We start from the raw sequence: 23588 nt of genomic DNA, 5'->3' as shown, positions 1-23588 counted from the left end.
GTAATTCTGCTTGTAGTTTTGCTGTACCAAACTCCTCTTGCTTCCTGGCATGAGGTCATTGCAGGCAAAGGCTGGCACTTCATTGCTTTCCCTCCTCTCATCTGCTATTGCAGATTCATTTGCAGCGTTCTGTACACAAATACTGACGTTGAGCAATACTTAACCTGTGTGAGTCATTCTGTGTGAGAAGAGCAGAACTTTTCAGCCAGTGGAAAATAATCCATTTCCATAGCAGAGTTTGTCCAAATGTCCTTACTGCTTTGCAGGTCTGCCTTAAAAGCTGTACTTAAAAAGTATAAAAATAGAAATACTTCAAAATAAATATCTCTAGTGCGTATTTTTTTTCAACCTTCATGAACCACCAGCTCTTTATAATTAAAAGACGTTTTATCAGCAGTTTCATTTTGTATTATTGAAGATTTATTTCCCATCAGGGTAACAAACCCATGAACATTCATAAAGACAGAGATTAGTTTTCCACACCAACCCAAAATGAAGGATGACATTCAGCATCCAAGAGCGGTATTGCCTCTTTCTCTAGAATAATAATTTCTAGATGTGTTATGACCAAAAGGCAAGGAAATCCGCTTTCGAAATAAGAGCTTTATTATGCAGAGAAATTAAGCAGCAGTAGTAGTGAAGCAGCAGTATCTATGTTATATAAGAAATGTATTAAACACACATTTATTAAAAAAGTGCAAACAAGCAACAAATTCACAGGCTTTCTAAAAGCTTGGGATATTATAGCATTACAAAAGAGATGTCAGTAGCGCTAGCAGTCGCGAATAAATTTCGGGTTTGTTAGACTAGGTTTTCAAAGCCTAGATGCTTAGGAGGCACATTTTCCCAGCCTTTTAATGCTTGTTTTAAAAAGTAACTCTCTGAAATAGCCATTGAGTCCTATTATCCAGCAACAGGAAGTGGTGCAAACCCAAATCCTCCCTGATTCAATCTTGAACGAAACTAACTAGAGGCCTCAAGGTATCAGAGACAAAAGCCTGTTTATATGGAAATTCCTCCTCTAGAAAGCGGCAGGCAGACACTTCCTGATCCAGCAGATAACACAAACTCATCCCCACCCGTTCGACCACCCCACAGTCAGGTCTCACATCACCTCCAGAATGCTCGTTGTGGAGCAGGAAACGTTCAGGCTCTTCAACTTTTGTTTACTTTAGCAGGTTCACTTAAATGTAAAAACATTTGTAACATTTACACATTAGAGGAACAGCACACGAGCTTGCCTTAATAGGCTTCTCACATTTTATTTCAACCAAATAGCAGCCAAACTGGGCTTTAAAACTGTTAGAGCATTTCCTCAATATCGTTTTAAAAAAGAAACCCTTTGAAGGGAAAAGTGCTCTAGTACCATCAAAAAAATCATTAAAAATAAACATGTTTCAGACAAAAAGTTGTCAGAAGGTTGTATTCTTAAAACAGCCCTCATGTAGTAACAAGAAGCATTCATGGGGGAGGCAAGTGTGAGAAGTCTTCTTTCTCTTGGAAAAGAAGAAACAACCTCTGGACCACAGGAAATAACACAAGTTTTATAAAATCCCAGTGGTGTGAGTGAAAGCACTTCAAATAAATTTGTGAGTCCTCAAAACAACATTAAGGGACAACAGATGTTCTCCCCACCAGCTTGTTCGAGGGCTCATGTACACCCTGGGAGAAGCCATTTATTTACATAGATTAAAGTGGGTACTCAGATCCAAACTCATAAACAGAGAAGCAGAGCAATAGGTGCATAAGAAATAACAAGCTCTGCCTGTCCTCTTTTTGCCAAAAAGAAAGCCTCACTGAATGTGTCAAGATAATGGAAAAATACAGATCTTTATATATACACATTATTTTCAGACTTAATATCTTCATAATGTAAAACAGAATCCACATAAAAGATAAGTCTTAAATTTAGCTGAAAGCTACTTTTTGAATGATTTTTTTTTCTTTTGCTGATATATGGGCTGACATACTGGTGCCTTGGCTCCTATACTGCCAAAATAAAAAATAATCATCATCATAAGGAATAACTCCTGTCATTGTAAGTCAGTTCTGAAATTAAATCAGCAATTCAGATCCATCTTGCTGTCATGCTCCTTAAGCAGAACTGTTCTGCCTAAGCATCTCCATCAAGAGCTATTTCTGCTAAATAAGGATAATGACAATATGGGCCCAGATGGGGCTGTGAGACACTCGTCCAGCACTCACTTACCAAACCCCAGAGCAGAGTTGTACCATCTTTCCTTCAGCCTGTGAGCAGCCACAGCATCAGACTTCTCCTACCCATCAAACATGTTATGTTACTCAGACACACAAAAATTTGGTAAAATTCATCAAAAACACTTCAGGCAAGGATCAAAGTCCAGCTCAAGTCATTAGGCTAAAAACACTTCCTGCAATTAGGACTATGCTCCTTACTCCTTTTATAAGCAATATGGCTTTATAAGGAGAAACAGCAAAAGCTCCTTGCTTGTCCTTAGTGAAGACTAAACTGAGGAATTACCCTAAGTGTAGGGGCTGCACATTTGCATCTTAGACGCAGGACAGGTCTTTGTGCCTTCACTGCTGTCTTTGTGAAGATGCAGGCATGGAGACATCACCCACACCAACATCTGGAAAGACGGGAACAGAGTCTGGCTCCCCTTGTTGAAGGAGTGCCCTGGCTATTCATGTACAGAGCTCACATGCCAATCTCTGGGCTGTATTTGCTATTGCAGTGCTCTGCACAGCTGGGGCACCTAAATCCCCTTTATCTCATTGCACAGTATCACAGGGGCCTTTGCAAATCAATTCTGCAGCCCCCAGAGTCACTCACAGACTAAAATCTTTCACCTAAGCAACAGAAGGCTTTTCCTTTGTTGTCATTCTCCGTCTGATTATCCCCAGCAGCAGCAAGTTGGGTGTTAGTAAGGCACAGCCTTCTGGGAACATGGAGATATTCTCACTAGCACTACCTCCCTTTCTTCTCCCCCTTGGCTGCAGCCCTCAGCATGCACTATGAGGCCCAGTAACCACCAGAGCACAGCTGACCAGCACACCAACAGCCCACTTCAATGGCTCCAGCAGAATCACAAGCAAGGACTAAAGGGAGCTGGCGCAGGCCCAGATGAGAATCATTCCCACAAAGAGAAGGACACTGTGGAGGGATTCGTCTGCTGTACTAAATCCAAGTCAGTCTATTTGAAGCAAATTCAGAATTACTTTTGTTGTTCTTGTTGATACACTGAAGTGAGCTGCTTCAATTCCATGCTCACCAATCAGAGCAACCAAAAAGTGCTGTAGTTTAAAGTCTAATTGAATTAGTAGAGAAAAAACTGATTTGTAAACTTTCCTCTCACAACTTCAAAGAACAATTACAGTGTCACTGCTATTGTGAAATTTAACATCTGCAGGAATGCACAAACCACAGTCTTAAGTGGCTTACCAGTTTGAAGCAATCAGAATGTAGCAACAGAAGTTTTATAGCAAAATATTTCACCAACAAACGTGATTTCATACCTGCTTTGAGCTTCAACTTCAGCAAAATTGAGACTGCTGAAAGCCAGGAAACACAGTGTGTTAAGACACAGTGTGCTTCTCAGCAAGGAACAGCAGGAGTTACCCACAAGCACAGCTGTGCTCATGACCTGAAGAGCAGCATGCCAAAGAGGACAGAAGGAACTGCAGCAGCTCACGTGGATAGGGCAGCACTGCAAGGCAATTCAGCAGCAGCGCCCTCAGCACACACAGGAGATGGCATGGGGCAGCCTCTGTCCCTCTGTCCACATGCCTCCCTTGCCTGGGGAGATGCTGCTGCCTGTAATTGCAACTTCCAGCACAACCATCAGTTATTATGTGCTGCTAACCCATGATCATGGTAATTCTGCAAGAAGTCTTCCACTGCTTCTGAGCAAAGAGCATCTGACCCTGCAGTTCAGGACAGATGAGACCTATCGTTAGGATTAGCACCTTCACAAAAAACTACAGTGGTACACTAGGAAATATCAGACAGATAGAAGTAAAATATTAAAGCTGGAAAGAGCAAACAACACTGTATGTCAAGTATGTGACCTTATTTGTAAATGTATGGTTAAATGCCAGTGCATCCTGCTTAGCCTGACTGATCCAACTGCCAACCAATAACCAATATCGCTCATGAGAAAAGGAAAGGTAATGCAACTATGTTCCCATTTTAAATTTGAAATGCTAAGATACCCACCTACTCTCATGGTCCTTTATGCAACTATATATATATATTATATATTTATATATATTTATATATATATATATTTTAATGACTGATAAGTTAAAAAAAAAAAAAAATCAATAAATCAGCTTTCATCTGCTAGTTGTTCAATCCTTCCACGAAAATATTTATTAAATATGAATTTTCAAACTGGTTTAGAAACTGATTACATGTAATCATAACTCCCTTCTGTAATAAAAGTGCATTAAACACAGTTCTACAGGTAACAGTTTTAACACAGCAAAGACAGTAATTCATCAGTAATTCATCAAATGGAGGAAAAGTAAAAATTAGTAAAAGTATAGGTGTGCTCATTGTTCACTTTCAATATGAACTGCTTGTCAGAGGTATTCACAAACCTTTTTGCAAAGTTAATAGGATAACACAGTCTTTTGCTAAAAAAGTCAGAAATCCCATTTTTTTCCTTAAATGACTTTACTACCCCAAAACCATCACACAGTTATTATAGACGTAAATACTACAACAGGTAAAACACAAGTAAATAATGCACAGAGAAAATATAAAGGAATGATGCTACCAATGGAATAAAGAACAGAATATTCAGCCAGCTTTTATTTCAGTAAAATCCAGTCAACAACTGTAAGGGTCTGAGTATTTGTTTCAGTTCTAAAGGTCCGGGACAACACGCAACAGAAAAATAAAACACTGGTACAAGACCTCATGAGGGAAGGCACAGGAGAGGCAGCTCAACTATACGTGTCAAGATTGACTTGAAATAACTAAATAAGCAAACTAAGTTTTGAAGCACATCATTTACATGCTTGCAAATTCAATTAAGCTTGAACTTTAACCCATAATTTATGCCCCTCTCACAATGTAAATTCTGGGTACATACAATTTAACGTTCCTAATGTAAATGGATACTTTTTTTTTCTTTTCATCTTCTAGAGCTTCAGTAAGGAAAATCAACTAATGAAAAACGTATGAATAATTATTTGTATTACAGGCAGAATCTGTGTCCCACAGAATTTAATAGCACACAGAATTCCTTAGTGTGGAGAATCTCCCAGTCTAGTTAAGATTCGTGTTTAGGATATCTATACTTACTACTGACTAGATGAAAAGGCCCAAATGCCAACTCAAACATCTAATTGTAGACAGAAACTCATTCCCTGATGGCATATTCTTTTACTTGATCAACAACACAAGAATAAATATCACAGAAGCAGTAAGGTAACAAAATCAAAAGGGCCACGCAGTTTGAAGACCAAAGTCTTCCCTCCTTCAAAATTTTATCTTTACACTTAAATTCCAAGTTGCTGCACTGTATTAGAAATATGCATTCATGAATTTAATTTATCTCGATTGCTTCCCCTAACATACCCTGGCAAATCAAGCTCTGGAGTTTTCCACAAAGACCTCAGTTACCTTGTGTCCCATGCTAGTCTATTACATTGTAAGGCAGTCAAGAAATGAGCCTAAGGGTTATGTAATCCATTATCCAGTAAACTGAATTACTTCATGATTGAACATTATCTAATAACAAATTAATTTGTTCATGACACATTATAATGATAGTATATGTGTATTTTTTTTTTAAGGAGCAAAAATGTACTGCAGTTACATAACTGAATTTTTATACTTAAGGTTTTGCAAAGGTTACAGTCATTTTGGTAGTCAAGCAAGATGAAAAGCTGAATCAGAATTTACAGAAATTATAGCATTGCAAATGTCATTTCTTAAGCAGGACTTACATCTTGGCATACTTCTCATCATTCTGCTTGGCTGGACAGGCTGCCTTCTTGACCTTAAAACAGGACACATCTATCTGAAAGATGTACTTTGTCCCTTCTTGCTTGATAATGTTACAATCCAGCAGTTAAATATCATCTATCATCTTTTGCATTATTGAATCCATTTGGGCACGGCCAAATAATGATTTGAAAACAGGTAAATATCACAATTGTAACTTAAACTGTGATAAATTAACTCCTAGAGAAGCTCTTTGGAAAAAAAAAGTGTCCACACCATTAAGCAGCAGGACTCTGGTACTTGTCACATCAAAAGTTTACTTCATTTGTAAGTTTGTGACAAACTGTTCAAGCTGGAGGTGCTGGCAGTCGTCTTACTATTTCTACAGCTATCTTCAGATACGCTTTAGCCTGTAAAAACAAAAACATATGTTTAGAACTTTTCAATATAAAACAATACTTTATGTCTTTTTAGGCATATGCTTTTTCATGCACAAAATTAAAGAAAAGTGTGTTCTATTCAGCTAGTTTTGTGTTGAAGAAAACTATACATTAATACATAAAGTAAGTGCAAGGATTATTTAAATATCAGAGTAAATGAAACTTCAGTGTTACTTTTAGGATACAATTTGACTTAACGATCTGCCTTCTGCAGCAAACAATCAAATTTTCAGGATGTGAGGCACTGAGAAGGAAGGACCTGTGGGACTAGAGCCCCCTATTAGTTATAAACATCCCTCACCTCACAGAGGGATGCACTGTACACAGGATTGAGATAGAATCAGAGAAAATAATGGCATTCCAATAAAAAATTAAGATAATAATTTCATTATGCACTTAAAAAAAAAAAACAAAAAACGACATTTCCAAGAGACTGGAACAGGTATCAAGAAAAAAAAACTCACTTTCACACCAACCTGAGACATGAAGTAAGATGCTCTAAGTCAGAGGGCAGAAACCAAAGCTTCAAGATTATGAGAAGTGACTCAATTCAAGCTTGCTTCTCTTTTAACCTCTGACAACACGGCACAGCTTAGACCATAATCAATCTAACCTCAAATATTCATAAACCTACTGCCAGAAGATGTAAATAATGACACTACTTAAGTTTTAACTACTTAAGCATAAACTACAAAATTAAACAATTCTTTATCAAACTCAACAAACTGATAGATGAAATAGAACATTTGTTTTAGAAAGGTCTCTTGATATAAAGATTTTCACGTGAAACAGTACTGTATGCGTGTACATATTTACCATGTATGCTCTTCAGAGATTACTTCCACTGCTAAAATAGACACCTTATCTATAATTTGAATTTGTCATGCCTCAGTTTCCAGCTGGTACATCATGTTTGCCTAGGAAAGGATTCCCCTGCTATTCAGCCTGCTTCCACTTTGTTAGACAGTAACCACAGCAATTCTTCACCTCCTCAAAAAAGCTTGCATTTGGAGCCCCTCATATTTGGCTCTGTGATTTAGATCTGGGCCTTTAGTATAGCAAATCAGCTGACAAATACATAAGGTTAGAGCCTGAGGGGCAGAAGGAAAAGGTCTGCATCCTGCTCACACCACGAGCACCAGCTGCTTAAGCACAATAACAGCCACTTTTTGCAGGCAACCCTGCATGTTTTCTCTTTTCCAAGCTTTGCTCCTCACCTGTCAGTTTTCTTTTCTGGCACTCTCAGACTCTGATACTCTTCATACTAAATCAAGTAATTCTGGAGTTTGTAAGGAATGCAGACACCATCTACTTGCAGACAACAGAACACATCAAATGCATTATGACCACAGCATAGTAAGTCCTTAATCCTGAAATGCTCTGGACACACAAGTTCTCATGCAAGTGGTTATATCAAAGTCCGGTGAGCAATCTACAATTGTTACTCATGTGATTTAAGCCTGTGCTCAGCTTCATATCCTCTAGCTACACAATGACAAAGCTAAGACTTATTTTAAATAAGAGCTATAAGAGATTCTGACATACGGCCAAAAAAGTACTACTTCCTATTCTGAAATCCTGTGTAAGAAGAGGTTTTTTTTTTCCTTCTTGTAACCAACTTTGACTACTGACTATTAAAGAGATTAAAAATGTGTTTCTAATAAAATGATGATTATGGTTAGAATGTCTTCAGAAGACTGGTGCCATTCATGTTTAGTTTCTCCACAGGCTTACACTATAATGTCCTACATAGTTAGCACTCACACGAACTACATGTCAGAGTCTTCTTTAAAACCATTAAGCTGTGTATCTACACTTATAAAGCAGTGCTAAATCCAGGCAACACACAGATAACTGAAGATTCTTTATGAGTGAGTCTGAAGAATTGACTTTTGCTCAGCCTTTTGTATCATGGATAAGATGGCTCTTGTTTCAGAGTAGCTTTTACATCTCTCAGTACATAAATTGACAAAACATCTAAAAGTGAATTATACTGTCATAAGTAGTCTATTATTCATGGTTAAACGGCACCAATTTTAATTTAAAAAAAGCTACTATTTCTTCATTTACTCTAGGAATATTATACATGCTTAAAAACAACCTATACATCCTCATGGCTATTTAGGTCATACCAATACACTCCAGAAGAAAAAAAAAAAAAAGCATGATTATTCCCAAGAGAGTTATGCAGTTCAAATCTACAGGATCTCACAAAGATTTATATATAATAGGTGACTTAAGAAGCACAGAACAGATATTGCACAGTGAAGACAATACTGCAGCTACAACTGAAGTGGGTGTAAATACTTGGTCATTTTAACATCTCCTGTTTGATTAGGCTACATTCCCCAGACTAATTTTTCCTTCCATTCCTGCAATAGGACATTCAGGTCTACCTGGTCACCTGTGAAGTAACAGCTGTGGTATTTGTAGGGTCCTTCACTAGAAAATAGAGTGGAAATCTCAGTCACTCACAAAATAAAATATTGAAAAAATAATTATGTTAGCTTAGATAAGACTGCACCTGATATCTTACAATATTACTATTCTGGACCACATTATGATAGAATAAATACCCAGGGACCAGTGATCACAACAGAATCTACTTGAAAAAATTAGAAGAAAATTTTCAAGTGAGACGTGAGAGTAAACATTGGGTTTTAGTTTATGAAGAACAGAACAAAAAAGCTTTTATTCCAGAGTACAGAAAATACCAGCAAAAGGTTTGCCCTTGTTAAATGATAATTCACAACAGACAGGTTAAAAATTTTAAGTAGAGAATGAACAATGAAAGCAAAAAGTATGAGCCAGAGCAAAGGCTGACAGAGCTAAAGACAATAATAAGAAATTTAAAAGACTGGTCAAGATAAAAAAAATAGATCCTTCCAATTCTGTAGCTATCAGCATAGCTACAAAGATTCAGACCAAACGTCAACCCAGCAGTCTCCTTCAACTGTGGCTAATGACAGGAGTCTACTAGAACAAACGAAGGATACTTCCCTAGGATTCTCTGCAGGCCTCCACCCATTTGTGACTCAGGAATCTCCTGAGTGGGATGTCTATGTGTAAGACATAAATTGACTTTTCTTAATTTATCTTATGATACTTTGCACTCCTGACTGTGGCACTACTGAGCATTAAGCTGACTTTCATAGAACTGCTATAATTTCAAGGTGTTTATCCCTCTAATTGAGAGCTCATTACTGCTTATAGAAAACAATATTCTCTCCTGTATACATAAATCTGTGGCAAGAACTTAAGTTACAATTGTGTGATTCAAAGTGGTCCTGTAACTGCAGTGTGTTGGGTAGTGCAGCTGCGTCAATGAGCAGTGCACAGCTGTGTGGTCTTGCTACTCCCCAGCTACAAGTCTGCATAAACAGGATAATGGATCAATTTGGAACAACAAATCAACTTGAAAAAAATGAGGAAAGGAAAATAGGAGATGTTTAGCACACAGTTCAAGTTAGTCAGCATCAACAGATCATGCATATGCTGGAGCAGTCACGTAGATCAATGACTAAAGTGGATCAGGGAGGCTCATTTGCTCCAGATGAAGACACCATGGATAAGGACTTCCATAACCATCCAGGTAGCAACCAGATAACATTCTTGGGAGATCAGATTCCTTAAAGATTACCCTATTTCAAGATCTGAATAAACTAGATTTTTCTGTCTCCCAGACAATGTTCACAAGTGTCTGGGCAATGATTTCATATTTATGTACGCCAACTTCCATTTGCCATTTGTCTGATCTGTCATGCAGTAACAGGAGTCTCCTGTCTCAACCCTTTGCAAACCAGCATGTTATTACTACCTACTCCTATTATCAGCATTGTTTATTGGGTTGCTTTTTTATTTTGTTTTCATTTTGCTTCATTTTTTAAGCTCCTCCCCTCCCCCAGTAGCTGCTTCATGCACTGAATAGAGAAGTCTCTTGCATTTTGCTACAAGGACTCCACCAGTAATCCATCTTTGACTAAATCAACAGTTTCAAGCTTTTGAACAAGTCACTCAACTATAAGTGAGAACCTTTCTACTAGCAGTAGCATACATCAACGTACAGAAAATCATATTAATCATCAATACACCTTTTGTTAAATAAACACAACTCTGTATATATTGAGCCTTTCATCCTACTCACAATCTATTTAATGCAGCATCTGTACACAAATATCAGAGCCTAGTTCCACTATTTATTCTGTCACTACTAAGCAAAAGAAGATAGATTGCAGCAAAAAAAATGGAGAAGGATTTTTATTTCCTTTTTGGTCGGCAAGACAAAAGAGAAGAGTTCTAAGTCATTGCTGACAACCATTTTCATTTTTATAGGCTAAAGGTGAAGTTCACATGACAGTTTCTCCATTTACAGTTTGGAAGCTCTAAAGAAATATTTTATAAGCTTCTCAAATCTTTTTTTTTTTTTGCTGATGGACAGTTGATACTTAATGGAAACACATTTGTTGGAAGCTAAACATTCTCCTTCCTTGAGAGCACCAAAAGGCATACAGAAGATTCATGCTCTAAAAAAAAGATCAAGTTCCTTTGCTACAAATGCTGAAGACGCTGGGCCAGAAAGCAGCAGTGCAAGAGTAGAGGTAGAGACAGAAGGTAATGTCAGTGAGTAAAAAGAGTTGATAATGATCACAGAGACTATTCACCTCTCAAAGACTTGTACAAACACTGTCAGAAAAGACTGCAGCGTTCCTTAGATGACAAAACTTCTTAGGACTGAGAGTGTGCATTGGATGAAGTAACTAAAGATAACATAGATCTTGGGGTAGGACTTGGAGAGCATGTAATGAACTCTGAAGGACTGAAGAATCCTATTTTGCCTACATAATCAGAATGTCCCAATTCATTACTCATGGAATAATAGACACGTAGTAGAATTAAAATGCAAGTTATCTTTTTATTGCTCTGATTAAGTTCTATAGTAAACCTAGACAAATATAAGCCTGTCAGTTATACTGAAATTCCTTTCAGGTAATTAATTCTTGAAAATCTTACCCATGAAGTATGTATGCATTACTCCTAAGGCAACTGCAAAATCACCAAACAGCTTATAGCTGACTCTGTTGTTTCCATGGATTGGCTTGGCTTGACCTGCTAATTTGCCTTGCAGTTCATCTTCACTGAAGTACAGATCTCAGGCTGTGAACAATTCACAGTGTTTAGTGCAAAGGCCACACAACCACAGAATAGAACTTACCCATCAATAAAACCAAAATAGGAAAGAGCTGGTATTGCATTCATCTTCTCCCAAACCAGGGGATGCCAGCAACCCAGAAAAAAATATATACTGATCGCATGACTTGTTTGTGGGCCAAGGACACCAAAGAGCACAAATCCAAATAGCAACATCTTTCTAAATTCTATTAAAGGATTCCAAGACTATTAAGATGCTTTGTCTAACTCAGCAATCCAAAGGAAAATCTATGCAAGCACTGACTGTCTGGAACAGTGAATGCAACTATGGCTACAAAGAAGAGTACAAATATTTTAATCTGCACAGCTGAGCTGTCAGGGTCTTGTAGTATAATCATCGCTAAAGAAAACTAGCAACCTTAGGCAACAAGCATCTAATGAGATAGCAGCATTACAAAGATAAACACTAAACTTGGCTAACGTCTATACGATGACAATGCTTGATTATATCTTACTGAAAAAAATGCATCTCTTTCTCTATTCAGTCACAATCCATGCTTTCATTTCTGTAACATCTTTTAGTTTTAGTTTTCATGGAAATTACTTGACTTTGACACAACTCCAAATTCCAGTGTGCCTGAGATGCCCACTGATGTCTCTATTTTACCACAGTCAGCACAGGAGGCACTAAAAACATAACAATAAGCACAGCTTTAAATGAGTTTCCACTTCAGACAAAAAATTTATAACGTTCAAAGAAAGTTTTGATTGCTACAAGAAGTCTAGAATCTTTTCCATTCTGTCTTCCTCTTGGCAGTTCTCTATGATAAGATTCTTCTTCTGATGAATGGGCAACTTCTACCAAACTGCAGTGAAGCCCAGAAAGGGGACTTATTGAAAACATAAAAGATAACCCATAAATTACAACTACAATGTAGGAGATGGGTTAAATAAAGTGGATGTTTCCTGATTAAAAAAAAAAAAAAAAAAAAAAGCCATAGTATTCACGGGACATGGAAATCTCCTGTTAATCCTATTTATATATGAGCAATTGCAAAAGCTAAGCTTTCCTCTGATGGAGCCTCAGCTGTGAAGCACTGCTAGCCTCAAGGTGCCATTACACATATACATTACTCAAATGCCTTTATGTATAACAATGTTTTCCAGGCAGGATGCTTTTTGTTAAGTAGAATAGTGCAATTCAAATGCAATACAGTATCATCCTTCAGACTATCTATCCTAACACTCAGCACATTCTTCAGCAGAATGTAAAAATGAAGGTCTGGTGATATACTACCTGAATGAAGGATTCAAACCTACACATACCAAATTTTACTGTGATCATTCGGAGGAAGCCTGAATGGTTGTAAGGCACAGTATACATCATATCAAGCAGTCTTCAGGGCTTGCTTTTCTAAAAGATATCATGCTCTGGACAGATCTCTCTTCGAATGAAATCACTGATGACAGCTAAACAACAGCAAACATAGTTTGCTACCACTATTTCAATTTTTTTCCAACTAAAGCAAAGCTTTAAGCGTGGTACATTTTTACTCTAGTCACACTTCATCCTTGCAAATAATTCTACAGAAGAAGTCTTTATGAATACAATTTTCAACTGTCCCCTTGGATAATATCAAACTCAAGTCTGTAACATTCCTAATTTATTTGACTGCTGAAGCCTAGTGCCCCTGCTTTCCACCTGACTGGGCTTCCCTCCCGTTACAGAGCTCTGTACCACTTACTGGCCTCAAATTCTTTCACCAATACGTACGAACATTTTCAAGGGGGCTGAACACATTTCACACAGTTAAGTGTAAACTAGACAATAAGAATTATGTGTTTTTTCTATCATACACTGGTCTTTATGACAAGCATGTTTTCCAGGAATAAGTCCTAGTTTCCTTACTCCAGGACAAGTTTTTTTTTGTTTTCTACCCAAGCCAAACTAAACTGCAAGCAAGTTTGCACAGAATCCTAGCAAATTAATGGAATTTGCTCCCTCTCATCTTGCCATACTTTCCCAATGTACTCAACTTGACTTTATGAGGCTGAACTCAGAGTATCTTTTCGTTAATAGATTCCAGATGTTTTCTGTAACAATTTTGGCATGAAAAAACTGAAGAGCTGACTGACCAAATGTACTTATCTTCTATACTTTCTGCCATCAGAGCTTACCATCTCTTTTGTAATGGAAGAAGGTGAAATAAAATTTTGTTCTATCGTGTCTTCTCTGCTGTCTTAAATACAACATCCCTCCTGAATATTAGAGGTGTATCATCTCACTATAACTCTTTTTTTTTTTTTTAAATCACCTCATTCCTAAGCCATGAGAGGGAGACTACATTTCCTACTTATCTCAGCCTCCAGCACATCTCCTCCCTGAAATTTCTATTTAACCAACACACTCTAGTTTTTAAATGGTGAATGGCTACAGTGGTATAGAAAACATACTTTGAATTCTTTAGTTGCTTGCTGACACTGGATTAGGTGGCAGTTTGGTACCAGTTAGTCTGCCTCTTCTGGCAAGGCATGAGCAAATCCACTGTGCCACTGAGGCTGTGAGATACCCAAGAGTTTCAGCCTGGATGTGCTCACAAGATAACCACCCTAAACCTCCTTAAGTTTTTTGCTCACAGATGGAAAAGCTTTTAGAAACCCCTACTAAGTTTATCCCATTGTTGATGGGGAGTTCAACGGACATTTTTAACAATTAGTTTGGTGGAAGAGTAACTCCAGTGGAAATAATCATGTTTATCTCTCATTGTACATCTAGTCCTCTCACCTCCCAGTTTCAAAACCCTCATTTTCTGTTGCTTTTTATTTGCAATCCTTAATAGGTTCTCTCACATTTGAGCATTAACAATTCCTACCTAGCTTCAGTGATTATTCTTTTGTTTTCCATATTTTATGTTGCCCATTTTAACAGTGTTCTTGATTTTTATTTTATTATTAATATTTTTTTAAACTAGCTCCTCTAGCTCTGTCCAGAGACTCTTGTATGTTTGGACGAGCAAACAGCAAAGCCCTATCCAGCCAATCCGCCTCCACAACTAAGAGAGGAAGGAAACATTCCCAAGACTCTCAATTACCTATAGAAGGGCCTGGTAAATCCTCACTGTTGATTTAAGAAATGACAAGCTCCCTGTACAGGACCTTAGATCACTAACAATTGCTGCTGTCTGCTACCTTTCTGTTAGATTACCCTCTATTATTTAGGCTAATATGCAAGTATAGCAATATTCAATTTTCACAGCACATTTCTACGGCAGATAAAAAAGTTTTGCCAATAAAGTCTGTTTAAAAAAAAGTCATAATTTAAACAACTAAGCTGACAGACATGTTAATGTGGATAATGTTATACCAAGAGCAAAATGAATTTGCTAATATTCTGTATTTCTCCTTGAGGACATTAACCACTTGGGGACTCATGCTTTAGCAAAATGAATCTTATGTATCCTGTAGATTCTGTGGGAGAAGTTTCAAAACTGAAACATCCACTATTTTACAAGTAATTTTATTTCTTCTGGAAGAGTTATTTTGGTTGTTAGTAATTTCTTTGCCAGTTTTGTATAAAGGCAGTTTTCTTCCTCTAACTGCATCTAAGCAAACTAAGCTTTAAAATAAATAATCTAAACAAGTTTGCTCATACAATTTAAAATACTAGTGGAAATTGAGAGCTATGCTTTTACACATCAGCCAAACAAGGTGAACCCAGAGGTATGTTAGCAAAAAAACAGTACTAGCTAACATTTCAACAACTCCTGTTATTCTTGACAGAACTTAAAAGGTGTGACAACATGCTGGGCTTCTGAGAAGTCAGTCGTCATTCTTATCCCCCACTGCCTAACTTAACTAGATATTATTTCAGTTCTGTGAGCCTCTATTTCATTTTTAAGTGTGTTCTAACAAAGACAAGAGAATTTTGTATACAAAAATCTGTAAATTTAAGGGACAAGTGCAGAGATAATTTCAGCAGCTCAGAACACATTGTTCTCTATCTGAATAGCTATGATTGTTCATGCCCGAATAGCCACAATTTTAGTTTATTTGAGAAATAAACTCACGGTGATGGGTGTCATGCATTAAAGATTAGAATCTGACCTTATAAGTCCTCTCCCACCATCAGGCATATGCTAAGAATTTCATTTTTCTTTTAAAATATAAGAGAACAACAATCGCTTTCTCTGTCTTTATTACGAGAAGCAAATCAGTGATTTTTTTTTTTTCATACTGTGAAGATTAGTTATATCTAAAAAAAAAAAAAAAAAAGAAGCTCACTCTCTGAGGAGAATGATTATCTCACAGACACAATGGCAGAGAAGAATATTAAAAGTTTTCCCCAGAGTCACACATATTTGTCAATCTTTATTCCACTCCATATTTAACTTAATTGCCACAAATGGTGCTTATAACCCCTCCTTTCATTACCAAGAACAGTCCAAGAAGGAACAGATGGCAACCCTACAGACTCTCTTGTCTTTCTTAATTTTCAGAATGCTGTCCTGCACATATGTATATAAGCTCAGACTCCCGCAGGCTACAGACGCTTGGTTAATACAGATTTCAGGAATTGTTAGCGTTCCATATTGGTATGCTTAACTGTTTTGCATGAACTTTGACCTAAACTATACATATATTGAAAACCTTAGCACTTCTGATCAGAATTCCCAGATAGAAACTACAATATTGGTTGAAATAATTCCTTTCCACAAAGATCTAGAATGAAGATCACTACATTATTCCACAGTCAGCAAAGGTCTTGTTGAAGACTAGCAAAATTATGCATTCAATTAGAAATAGGGATGCTGTAGTGCTGTTGCTCTATCCAGTTTGAAAAAAAAAAACGTGCTGCAATGTAAGTCACTATTCATCAGCACATTAACAATACTGGATTATTCCCCATCATTATTTAAAAAGAACGGGCAGGAAAAGTTATTTCAGTCTGTACCTAGCAATTATTGTATTAGAAAGAATACATTATTGGTACTTTCTACCTTATCTGTAACTAATTCTAGCATCTATTATCATCACTTTTTTTTTTTTTTTTTTTTAAGGTATCATCTATGCAGCCTACAATAGTAAGGCTGCATTATTCAGTACACTGTGCCTACACAACATGGCAGATAACATCCTGCCCTACAGAGCATGGCAAACAAACTCCAGCAGAGGAGACAGGAAAAAAAACCTGGTCTCCAAGTGTTAATGAAATTTTATATGCACAACTGCTTTTCCTCTGAGACTTACATATTTGACTGCCACCATCTCGACAACTCACATTTTCCTTTGGCAATAAAATGTTATGGTAAATGCACAGAAAAATCCATTTCCTCTTGTGTGCAAATTCCTCCACTTCGTGCTGAAAACAACCCAGGTACTGACAATACACAGATTTTGCTTCAAACATTTTTTGATGGGATCCTTTGACAGTTTCCAGGCCCCACTACCAAAGGCTCAACTGACAGTTTTAGAGGACCTCCATTAACTGCATGGTCTCATGTGGCTTAACATTGACCTTCCTCCTTAGCATACCAGATCCTGAATCAAATATTGCTATTCTGAATCAAGCAAAAACACATGCACACAAGCAAAACCCATCATCAGCATTTCAAAAAACTGGGAAACATAAGGGCCAAAATTACTTAAACTTTCTTTTACAGCAACTTCATTTTCCTCAGTTACATTCAGGCACATATTTGTTTTCAAACAGTAATAAAAAGAAGCAATCTCCATCCACTTTTTTTTTGAAGGGTGAGAGTGAGATGAGGAGTGCGGGTTTTTTGTGTTTTTTTTTGTTTTGTTTTGCTGTTTGTTTGTTTTTAAATCACAGTGCACCAGACTTACGGCATCACTTTGAGGCTGTGAGATCACAACAGGCTGCCCGGAATCACAGGTCTCCCGAATATTAACTTGCAGTGGAATGTCTCCTGTATTAAAGACACCAAACACGTGTAAGCAAAGACCTAATATATCTTCAATGTTTCATCAAAATAGCCCTGAAGTGACTTGAAAACAAACTCCAGTTTTCTTGAAGTTCTTTGTATCACTTATTATAAAATATATATATATATATATATATATTAGAAAAACCAATCAGCATTTCAAATGAAAATTGGCTGCAGAACAATTTCTATATATCTCCAGTGTTTAATGCCAAATATAATCTGGCATTTTCAACTTCTGAATATGACAGACTATCCTAGGTAATAAATAAGGACAGGTTGCTTGCTTTTTTCTCTTGATTACACAGAAAGATACAAGCTGAGATACAAACTATTTCAAGTACATGAAGTTTGCAACATTAGGCAACTACTCATGCAAGTTCCTATCCCCTGACTATATTATTTTCAGTGCTTTTTAAAGATCTTAATAGCCATTCAAAGACTTCTTTGAACACTTAATTTCCAAATAATAACATTTGTTATTGTCCTTATTAGGTTCTGTATCCAATTAAAAAATAGGTAAGTATTGAGTTCCTTCTTTCCAACAGAAATCTTTTTTATATTCTTTTATAACAAGTAGGGAGCTATCAGAGAGGAAAGCAACGTTCTGAAGAAGACTCAATTAGTCACCCTATACCACTCTGAAACACACTTTCTGAAATACAGCTTTTCAGCACTAAAGAAAACTTGAAGCTACCACGTTCAGTTCATTACTACAGAAATAATTAAGAGGTGAATTGAAAACCAACTTTTGTAATGAAAGATATAGCTGTACTTTACATCACAGATTGATTTAGACAGAACACACCATGCTTCATTCAATTTTGACTTGTCTCAGAAGCTGCAATTTTAATTCATACATTTTAGCAACATTTAATTAGCCTCAACCAAGCCAGTGCAGATTAATGAAGTCCAATATAGTTAGAGAATGAAACATTTAAATGGGTGCTATAAAAACTGACAAAATTTAGAAATTACAAAGCTTGTTAAGAAAAAAAAAAAAATGAAAAACACATAGGAAATGAAATCAATAGCAGACAAAAGCAGTGGCTCCATGATTACGGAGCAGAATGCTTAAAGAAATTCAGGTGTTTTGGGTTTTTTTTATTATTATTACCATCCTTTAAATTTAACTATGGCTTATTTTTTTTTTCCAATCTTGAATGACTATTCTTAGGTATAATAAGTAAATAAACAAATGGAGTCCTTTAAAGTTTTCTTTTACTCTTAATGTTCTTATTAACAGAATAAGAGTAACTTCATAAATATCCCAGAACTTAGCTCTTACAATTACTTTGTGTAAAGACTAATCTTCACTTGCTTTTCCAAACAACGTTCTCTGTCAATTTAATAACAACCTCAAAATTACAAAAAAGAACTATCCTGCTACCGAGAGGCAGCTTTTCTCTTATCTTCCCAACACTTACAAAGATCTGATGGCCCAACAGAAGCACAAGGTCTTTCATGCACAAAAGCGCAAGTCAGAGAAGACAAAGCAACAGGCAAATCCAATTAAAAAAAAAGAAGTCAAAACTTTATTAAACAGAAGCACAAAAACCATAAAAAAAAAAATCTGTGCATCTGTTTGGATAATAAGAATTTGAGGAAGATGAAGCTTTTGCACTGCTCATCATTTAGAAGATGATGGGAACTTATCAATGTATCAGATCTACATTTTCCTGATGTTAATCATTTAATAATGCAAAGAAAGCCCAAGCGCTCAAAAATTTTTATTATATTATAGGAAATAAATAAATAAATCTCAGAGTCTCTGCTGGCTCTATTAGCAGACAGTTTAATAAGTTTGGAAGTGCAGAAGTCAGCACACAGAGCACAGCAGTCATTTATCTTAGCAGTATGTAAATCAATGGCATATCTTTCTGGTCATAATTCTGGCCACTCAACTGTAATAGGAAAAAAAAATATCAAAATAGGGGAATTTCAGAGACAGAGAAAGAAATAATCAGCAATGCAAAATCTTATGGACTTCAGCATTCTTTCCTACATGAAAGAATTAAAAGATGAGAGAAAACCTACATGAAATAACAAATGAAACTCAGAAAGTGTACTGGTGACTTAATTGTCTTCTGTCATAAACAAGAATTAGAGAGGCTTTCAACAATATTAAAGGCTGCACGTTCTGAGAAAGTAGTTGAAAAATACTTTTGTGTTCTGCACACTGTTAGCTTGCAGAACTTACTGGATATTATCAGAGAAACTAAGGTCCATCAGGATTTAGATGAGAACTAGGTCTGTAGCTGAACAAACAGAATAGCAAGATATAAACAAAATAAATTTTTACAGATAAATACAGATAAAATCTCTCAAAGCTTTTGGGTGCAATTCAATAGCAAGAGGATAAAACTACCATTTGGGAAAGATTAACATATAAGCTGTAAGCAAAAATGTTTGTAATACCATATGGTATTATTGTGCAGTGGTCACCCTTGAAATACAAACCTACTAAACAGATCAAGTACTCTGATTCTAAATTTAGCCCTTGGGGCACTTTTCTTAATCTTAAAATTGCCGTCAGAAGGATTGACTCAGGTAAACTTCACTCTGCCTTTCTTCATACACCGCATTTATCCCCTAACAAAATTCCTAACGTATCAGACCTTTAATTATTAAATACTATTACTAATATTATAATCAGTTCTGCCCTCTTAGGAAATACCAGAAAACATTTACAGGACCAATGGTAGGACAGATCTTTTGTGCCTGTGTATCTAACCGCAGATTTGATTCAACTCCTTACAGAACATTTGCATCCATCCACATCACCCAGGGCTGCAGAAGTCTCCCCCTGGACTCTGATCACAACTCATTATACACTCAGAACACTAAAAGATAGCCCAAATGTGTGTCTTTAATTATGTGCTGCCGTGCTATTTTTAATTTGTGTCAGACCTTGAAGTTTTTGTGTTGATCTTTCTAAGTGAGCTTCCTGGTTCTTTTAATAAATTAGCTATGGAAAATCATTGAGATAATTATAGTAATACATGAAAACATATCATTAACACATGCAATTATCCCATTTACCAACTTAATTATGCTGTGTTATATTCTACAATTTTTTTTTCTTCACTGATAATACAGGTTGAAATATGCCTTTCTAAAGCAGCAATGTGTTTTTTATAGATCAAAGTATATTTTAAATTTATGCCAGATTATTTAATCATGGACAATTTCTGTTTTAAAGAAATATAATTTTCTCTTCACAACAACATTTTGCAAGTCAGCATATTCTTTTAATTTCAACACTTACATATAATCATTACACTCTGCTTGCTTCCATGCAAGAGTCAAGATATCTTCACTTGGACATAAAAATAACTGCTCTAATGAACTGCATATCAAACTGGCATATTTATTTCACAAATATAACAACGTATTTCATTTAAATGAAATAAAACTTTTATAGGCACTAAGATAGTCCTTAGGTTTATGTTCTACAGGACCACACAGAAGTCTTGACTGTCTGTAATTATTGGTATGTGATATGTAATATATTGAATTTCAGGTAATATAGCACATCAAAAAAAAAAAAAAAAAAAAAAAAACAACAATCCACATTCTGCATAGTATATAATTTAAGAGATTTAAGATGCAGTTCAAGAGTTAACAAGAATAATCCTGAGCATAAGTCTGAGCACGCAACAAAAGTGACATTCAATATCTTAAACTATAATTCTATCGTATTCAAACAATGTCTGAATATACAATACTTTAGAATCTATACTTCAATTAAAGCCTTCCATATTCATGCCATTAATAAGCTATTTCTGTATTCTTACCTAGAACATCCAATCCAACAGTTTTTGCTAGATCTCTTACACCATCTGCTCCAAAAATATGTGTCTCATGTTTACATTTGGGACACTGGAAAACACTCATATTCTGAACTAGACCTAAAACCTGTCAAATGAAAAAAGGAGAATGTTAACAACTGGGATTCAAGCTTCAGTTCTTATTTATCTCTGACAGCAAAGAAGAGATTATCAACACAGCATCAACAAATCATCATCAGTTACTTTCACTTCCATTTCTAAATTATTTCTACATTATTTATTTTTTTCCATAATTATACATCTAAAGGATTAACTTACACGACACAAAAGTACCTCTTGCACTAGTCTAACTTTTCAACAGATCTCCTTCTCAGACAAGATGTGTTACATTTCTGACCTTTGAATAGCATTTTTTAGCTTTGTAATTTGAGGTTTTGGGATACAAAATAATAATTTAAAAAAATTTAAAGAAACAACAATCAAATGTGCTTTTCAGATATTTTACAACTTTTCCTGAAAGAAAATGTTTTCAAAAAGGATCAGATTTGCTATTTTTCTGTAAAGGAGGAAAAAATTTTAAAGATCAAATAACAAGAATAATTATGTGAAAGGAAGTGACAAAAACTACTTTTCTGTTGATGTCAGATGTTCATCTACATCCCTGTAAAACATCTCCTGCAAATTTGCCAAATCAGGCACATAAATATCTTCTTTCACAATGTACAGCAATGCTCATGATAAAATAGATCTCATTTTATTCACCTAGTAAACAAGCCTGTTCATTGAGGAAGAGCAGAATTTCTCAGAAGTGATGACAACAGCACACAAACACTGAGAAAGAGAACTCATCCCTATTTGCTAATCAACAGAAGACTCGCTTTGGTGATTCCACATTAGAAAATTTCAGTTCAAGATACTTATGCTACAGATGAATATATATTTTTAAGTTCAGAAAAGCTGTTACATATCTAGTGACATTCTGTGCTTCTTAAAATTCGCCTAAGCATTCTGGTTACATGTTTTGAAGAAACTAACAAAGTTAGAGAAATAATATATCCACTGTGTTAATGAAATAATGAACCAAAAGGATGCTGGTTCAGTGCAAGCAACAGCAATTACCTTACTAATTAACAGTAACGTACAACCTTTGGTCTTAAAGTTTTAACTAAAAGAATACGGAGGTAGCACTGTGAGCAGGTAAAGGCCTGTTATTTACAATTTCTTAAAGAAAGTTTCCTTGCATCAAGGTTACAACTAATCAAAGGATGATAATCTCTTTTTGTTTCCCGTACCACTGTTACATGTTCCATATTACTTTTTAAATCTTCACTCATGTAAAATTTTCAGAGTTTAAAGTAAGCAACTTTCAAAGAAACAGACAATATACGTGTGGATAGATAGATAGATGCAAACATACGCATGCCATCATCTGTAGCACATGAAAAAAGAGATCTCGATATTTATACTCAAAAGGAATTCATCCCACTCCAGATAACTTGGGTCTTTAACTTTTTATTCTCCTCAATATGTTTATACAATGTTTATGATACAGCAAATTCATAATCAAAGTCATTCAGCCTACTAATGTTTCATGAACAGCTCAGAAATATTACAGCTGTTTTGTTAATTCTTTGATCATCTAGTACCTAAAGATGTCTGTCTGCACCAGTTAACACAAATACTGAGCTACAGCTGAATTCCCAAAGCTAGATTGGCTTTAGAAGTCCTATTCACTGTCCTTTTTGGTTTTAATTTAAACAAACCTTACTAAAAGTATGTGACATTTCAGCACTACAATATTGCTTTTATTATCTCAGCCTCATTCCCATCTGTCAAACACCAAATAGTACATATTTACTAAGGTATAAATTGTTCTTCTTGTACACAACTAGACTTTTGTAATATTAGTTACCAATTACAAATACTAAATTTAATTCAGAATCTGTGCAAATATGCAAACCTTGATCACTGAAGTGTATTTTTAGCACATATCACTGCAGACACTTGGATAAACAAGAGATTTCACTATTACTTTCAGAGCCCTTAAATCTATAGAAAATGTAATAGGTTTTGCTAATAAAGTCAATAATGACTCTTATTTCCCTGTTTAAATACTATTTTTGGAAAAGCCTCCAGGTTTGTCTGGACGAACTATTCTACAAGCATGCATGAATCCTGTTCTGCTCCTCAGTGAGCTCTTCTGCCTGCATACTTCTCTGAAAAGTTGGCTCAGTGAAACAAACACTAGATGCTCTGCAGCACAGAAGCCAGCCTACAATACCTACAATAGCCTACAAAAAGTCATAGTTCTAATGCTGAACTTCTTTGGTCA

At 35.9% G+C, this 23588-nt stretch overlaps 1 protein-coding gene across 1 annotated transcript in view; it reads right to left on the bottom strand.

Annotated features, from left to right (window-relative positions):
• Nucleotides 1-4768: 4768 nt before the first annotated feature.
• Nucleotides 4769-23588, bottom strand: part of NUBPL (nucleotide binding protein like) — an 80843-nt gene continuing 62023 nt past the window's right edge. Inside the window, exons 9-11 of the mRNA XM_042873748.1 lie at nucleotides 21263-21383; nucleotides 17368-17450; nucleotides 4769-6345 (exon numbers count right to left, since the gene is read on the bottom strand). Coding sequence (XP_042729682.1) covers nucleotides 6283-6345; nucleotides 17368-17450; nucleotides 21263-21383 — 267 coding nt within the window. The 3' untranslated portion in view covers nucleotides 4769-6282. The remainder of the gene's footprint in view (nucleotides 6346-17367; nucleotides 17451-21262; nucleotides 21384-23588) is intronic.

This window comes from Lagopus leucura, unplaced genomic scaffold (assembly GCF_019238085.1).
Source record: "Lagopus leucura isolate 7727_CA_CO unplaced genomic scaffold, USGS_WTPT01 Super-Scaffold_1, whole genome shotgun sequence".
Lineage (NCBI taxonomy): Eukaryota > Metazoa > Chordata > Aves > Galliformes > Phasianidae > Lagopus > Lagopus leucura.
This window is presented reverse-complemented; position numbering and strand designations above follow the sequence as displayed.